The 5,981-nt window shown below is 52.3% G+C and overlaps 1 protein-coding gene across 1 annotated transcript; it reads right to left on the bottom strand.

The window, feature by feature from the left end:
* Positions 1 to 4,866: 4,866 nt before the first annotated feature.
* On the bottom strand, positions 4,867 to 5,547 carry RNF186 (ring finger protein 186). The gene has a single exon (XM_081576116.1). The coding sequence runs from the start codon at positions 5,545 to 5,547 to the stop codon at positions 4,867 to 4,869; it is 681 nt and encodes a 226-aa protein (XP_081432242.1).
* Positions 5,548 to 5,981: the final 434 nt, after the last annotated feature.

Raw genomic sequence — 5,981 nt, 5'->3', positions numbered from 1 at the left:
CTTCACAGAGTTCCCTACTAACTCAAGAAATATTTTCCTTTAAGAAAGGCACTTCAAGGTCGTCAAACAAGAATATAAAGTTCATGTGAACAGTTCCAGGCAGATTCAAGAGCTCAGATCTAATTTCTGTTTGAATGTGCTCCATGCTCTTCCCATAGCCTGAGAAATTGCAGGAAGGTCCTTCATTCCTGGAAATATTTTCCATTGCTGCAAAGAATTAACTGTTCCAGGAAAGACTGAAACGCTTCCTCCAGTCATTTGAAAGAGCTTCCAATGATGAGCAGGTGCTGTAGGCTGAGATGAGAACCTGGCTGTAGGTAATGGGACAGGTGACCTTTCATAAGCTTCTACCCCTGGCACCCCCTGAGTCCCCCATCCAAAGGGGGAATGCTGCCTCTTCTTAATTTTTCACCCTTCAGGCCACGGGCTCACATACCTTGCTGTGCTTACAACTTGCCAGGAGTGTTTCATCTGATGCAGCAAAGTGACTCAATGTCTAAACTCTGCACTTGGACTTCTGTCTGGTCCTGGCTCTACCACCACCTTACTGTGTGATCTTGAGCAAGTTACTTAACCTCTCTCTGTGCCTCAGCATCCCTATTGGTAATTAGGAGTTAATTAGTGATAGCACCTACCTTATAGCAGAGTGCCGAAGAATTGATGCTTTTGAACTGCGGTTGGAAAAGACTCTGGAGAGTCCCTTGGACTGCAAGGAGATCCAACCAGTCCATCCTAAAGGAGATCAGTCCTGGGTGTTCATTGGAAAGACTGATGCTGAAGCTGAAGCTCCAATACTTTGGCCACCTGATGCAAAGAGCCAACTCATTGGAAAAGACCCCGATGCTGGGAAAGATTGAAGGCAGGAGGAGAAGGGGATGATAGAGGATGAGATGGTTGGATGGCATCACCGACTCAATGGACATGAGTTTGAGTAAGCTCCAGGAGTTGGTGATGGACAAGGAAGCCTGGCATGTTGCAATCCATGGGGTCGCAAAGAGCTGGAGACGACTGAGCGAATAAACTGAACTTAACCTTATACCAGATGTGATATTATATGTAATACACTCCACTCAGTGCATACAGACCATGTTAGGGGTGATTGTTTTCTTATATTACTGAAGACATTGCTGATGTTGAGGCTGGTTAATGGAGGAGGTTAATTCTAGTGTCCAGGTTTTTTTTTTTTTTTAATATTTATTTATTTCATATAGCAGCCAGGTCTCAGTTGCAGCAGATGGGATCCAAATCCTTGACCAGGGATTGAACCCAGGTTCCCTGCACTGGGAGTGGGAGTCTCAGCCACTGCACCACTAGTGTCCAGGTTTTAATCCATGTCCTTACTAATAAGATTGAATAAAATAAAGAGACTCTGTACTCATCATTCCTGTTAGGGCTTTCTAGAACTCAATCCATTTCTCCTTGTCTTCTTTCTTTCTTCTTTACTTCCTTACAATCCTAAATGCTCAATCATGGATTTTTTTTTTTTTAATAATTCCTGGACAACTCTATGAAACCTGTTTCATGGGTAAGGAATCTGAGATGCAGCGAGGTGCGGTGACTTCTGAGTGAGAAAGCTAGAATTCAAGCCAGGTTATGTCTGACTTTAAGGCAACAGAATAGGGAGATGGGGCTGAAGGGGGTGGAATTTGGCCTCTCCCTGCAATTCCTGTCCATCCTGAGGACCTAAACATAAAGTTGGCCACCAGATTGGCCTGTTCTGGACAATGCTCCTACCCTGGATGGCCTCTCCACCCCATTACCAAGGCTGGGCCCCTGCTCTCTGTCACACTGAACAGGCCCCATGGAACCCAAGGGGCTCAATGTTTGATGAGAAAGCCAGCCTGTTAGGACATGGGATTCTCATTCAGCAGCACTTAAAAAAAAAACCAAAACTACAACGTTGTGATAGTTTTAGGTGAACAGCGAAGGTACTCAGCCACACATATATGTGTATCCATTCTCCCCCAAGCTCCCCTCCCACCCAGGCCATCCAGCATTTTGTTTTTGGGGTGTTTTTTTAATGTTTATTTATTTATTTGGCTGCACCAGATCTTAGTTGAGGCATGCGAATTCTTACCTGTGGCATGTAAGTATTAGCTCCCTGACCAGGGATCGAACCCAGGCCCCTGGCATTGGGAATGCAGACCACCAGACCACCATGGAAGTCCATCCAGCAGTACTTTGAATGCCCACGGAGCCCCTGGCAGATGGGTGGCACCCTTCCCTACTTTATAGCAAAGCACGGCTCAGAAAAGTTCTGTGAGCCTGGCTGGCCGCACACTGGGTCTGAGCCTGGCTTTGAGCCCCGGCCCGCCTCTCTGGTCCCTTCCACTCCCATCCTTTCACAGCACCGCCTGTCTCCTCTGTTTCTCTCCAGGGCAGCCTGGGCTGACATTAGCTTCTGGCGCTCTCTCTCCCCACACTGCCAGGAGCCGAAAGGTCCTCAAAGACCAGGTGGGCTTCAGGACAAAAGGACAGAAGCGTCAGGACATCTTTGCCTGGGGGACAGAGGGCACACTGGTGGGGTCTGTGTGCCGACATGGCTCCCTTCAGGGGAGGCTGGCACTGGGTAGCAAGAGAAAGGAAGGCCATCCCATTTTATCATTTTCTGTTCTTTCTCTTTAGCATAGACAACAGATGCTAGAATTCTCTGGCCTCTCTGAGGACCTGACTACTGGAGTTTGAAGACTCCAGAGGTCAGTTTCCTATGCTGCCCTGCAAGCCCACTAGCAGTGACCAGCTTCCTGGTTGCTTTGTAACTGCACACAAAGGAGGCAGTATATTGGAGCAGAAAGAAGCCCGGGTTAATTTCCTAGGGAGATCTGGCAGTGGCTGGCTGTGCAACCTTAGGCAGATGAATTGACCTCTCTGATCCTCAGTCTTCTCTTTGGCATGGTGGTCTCTTCTTCATAAAGTTGTTATGAAGATTCAACTAGATAATGGACACAGGGCAGTTAATGTAGTGCTTGGCACATGGTAAGCACTCAGTAAACATGAGCCCACCATTACTTTGGTAGAAATGGTGCTGTTAGCAATGGAAACCTTGGTGGGGGGTCCAAGAACAAGGTGGAATGGGAGTAGAGGAAAATGAGGAAAGAAGGTTCTTTCCCTAACCTACCGGCTACCCTCCCAAACTGCACATGCTCCAGGCCGGTTCTGGAAACGCCAAACAGTTCTTCTCATTTATTCATCCTGGGGGGACAAGGTGTTCTCCAGGCCCGCTTGGCCTTGGCTTAAAAGGATGGGGACACCCACACACCCTCACCTATGCTCCCTGCCAGTACCTGGAGTTAATAAGACCAATAGCCTGGGTGTCACAGAGTTGCCCTGAAAGCACCTTATAAGAAAAAAGGAAGATTTTGTTTGCAGATTGCAAGAGCTGATTGCACACAGACTTACACTCTGACTCTTCTGCTTGTGACTCCAGAGGGGCTGTGACCCTTGTTCATTGTTGGAGAGCCCAGCAGCACCCTCAGCTTCTGGGTTTCAGGAGACTTAGGAATAATCCAGCCCTGCTAGCTCATTTTGGGGGAAATGAAGCTCAGAGAGCCAGAAGGCCCAGTTCAACAACACACACGCAGTAACTGTCAGGAAAGGGGACCTGGGAGGGACAATGGATTGGACTCAACGAGCCCTTCTGGGGTTTCAAGGCCACTTCTCAGCTATGGGGTCTTTGGAAGGAAATCATGCGACATCTCCCATCTTTCACCGCCCCCCCCCGCACCCCAATGGGTCCCCCTGGCTGGTACCCGACTCCAGAAACCATGGAAGGTCATTCCTCCAGCAGAAGTCTCCTCTCTGTTATGGAGCGGAAATGGTCAAGAGAAGACGCGAGAGCCATTCAGATGACTGTGACTCCCCAGGCGAGGTGGGAAAGATGGGGTTATTGGAGAGGACTATTGCGTTTATGGGGCCTCTTATCTTTACGACAAAATCTCAACTGGGCATCGGGATGCAATAAGAAAGAAAACAACACCCGTAAAGATTCGGTTCAAGAGTGTGGGATTGTGTGCCTCAGATGGGCAGCTGGACCCACCATTGGAGGGGGGTCCTTGTAACCCTGAGGTTTTCTGTTAAGTTAGGGCCTGACGACATGGAGCTGAGGAATCCTGGTGGAGCTTCTGGGAGCAATTCCCAGACCCACCGGGGTCCTCTCCACTCCTCCCCAACTCTGCCAGCCAAACGTGGGCATCCCCCGGCTGCAGCAGGAGAATCACTCCTCTGCGCGATTTCTCCCTCTCCACCCCTGGGAGCAGGTCAGTGGGAGACCTGAGCGGCCAGGACCTTTGGAAGGGTGAGATGGGCATCAGACAGACAGCATCAGGGAGAGCACAGGAGGACATCCTGTGGGCTCTGACTTCCCGTGGGCTCTGACTTCCCAGGAGGGAAAATATGTCACAGCCAGAAACAGAAACAAGCTACCCAAACACACAAAATCAAACCAAAAGAAAGAAAGGAAAAAAAAAGAAAGAAGAAATTGCAAAAAATATAAGAGTTCCAGTTCTATTTGTTCTACAATACCATTAATATTTGCAACACTTTCATCCAGGTATAGAAACAAAAATCAGGGGCATTGGACTAAAAGGAACAGGAGATCCCCTTCCTTTGTCGGGTTCAATGGTTCCTTCTCCTTCCCCAAAGAGTTTATTAATAGCTATGCTATACCTGTGGCAGGAGTAGGTCTATTGTCCAAAAGCACAGTTCTTGACCCAAGACAGCCGTTCTGGCTTTGGCTGGCAAGTCCAGCGGGCATTTACTCTTCCAAGGGAGCTGGTCCGCTTGCATAACCGCTTCCTCTGTTCACTGTGATGGTAAGCCGGCCGCAGAGGCAGAAGGGACCCCCGACTCCGCCCGGTCGGAGCTCGCTCAGGCGATGGAGGCGATCTCGCTGGGTTTCTGCTCTCTGCAGAAGAGAGTCCTGGGGGAGGGCCCGCAGCTGCCGCGGTGGCCAGGGTGAGAGCAGAAAAGCAGAGCCAGCAGCAGCGCCAGGGCGACGAGGAAGCTGAGCGCCCACCGGATGACACCGGGGTAGATGAAGGGCAGGGTGAGGACGATGAGCAGGACCAGCAGCAGCAGGTGCGCGGCCAGGCGCCGGGCCGCCGCGCGGTTGGCGCTCACCGCGTCCTGCTCCTCCTCTCCGGGCGCGCTGCGCTGCCCTGCCGTCAGGGTGGCAGGGTTCGCCAGCCCCTGAGGAGGGAGCGGCACCTCCAGGCCCGGCCGGGCCAGCCGCGCTAGCACGTTCTCCTGGTCACGCAGGGTGCAGACGAGGCCCCCGGGGACGGCCGTGACCTTGCGGCACAGCGGGCAGGGGATGGACCAGGCGTCGTCCTGCACGCACAGCAGCAGCTTCAGGCAGACGGCGCAGAAGGCGTGCTGGCAGCCCAGCAGCTTGGGCGGCCGGGCGCTGCTGTAGGGCTCCCGGCACACCAGGCACTCCAGGTCGCCCTCCGTGGGGCCGTCAGGACCTGCAGCGCAGCCTGCGGGGTCGCAGGGGGTGGCTTCTTGGCAGACCAGCTGGGGCTGCTGTGGGATCTCGGGGCAGGCCATTCTGGGCACCGGAGCCCCCAGGCCGTGGCAGCTCACGGGCTGGACATCGACAGGCAGGGTTGGCGGGTGTTGCTGGGACCCGAAGGCCCTCTGGCCGCAGGCTGGGTGGCTGGACCCTCCTGCTCCTCCTTCTCGTCTCCAGCCAGCTGCCGCCACTCTCCCAGGGCTGCTCAGCTTGTCTCTTGGCTCACGTTGCCCCTTCAGTTATTATTATTTCTTTCCTTGAAACCTGGGGTTAATGAGTAACTCTTGGCCGGAGACTTTGAATTGCCTGATAGAAGGGCCACGGGGGCAGGGAGGGCCAGTGCGGGAATCAGGATTTTCCTGTTGGGGCTGGTGCCTCGTGAGTGCCTGTGGGACTACGGCTTGTGAGCTTCAGGATATATTAGAATCACGGTCACCACCACCCCATCCCAGGAATCTCTTTAAAAAAA

This window comes from Giraffa tippelskirchi, chromosome 3 (assembly GCF_054371585.1).
Source record: "Giraffa tippelskirchi isolate mGirTip1 chromosome 3, T2T-mGirTip1v1.2.pri, whole genome shotgun sequence".
Classification (NCBI taxonomy): Eukaryota; Metazoa; Chordata; class Mammalia; order Artiodactyla; family Giraffidae; genus Giraffa; species Giraffa tippelskirchi.
The sequence above is the reverse complement of the archived record's forward strand: the minus strand, read 5'-3'. Positions and strand labels throughout refer to the sequence as shown.

Excerpts from the sequence above, each read along its gene's own strand:
- RNF186 (XM_081576116.1), bottom strand. The coding sequence starts at position 5,547 with ATGGCCTGCCCCGAGATCCCACAGCAGCCCCAGCTGGTCTGCCAAGAA.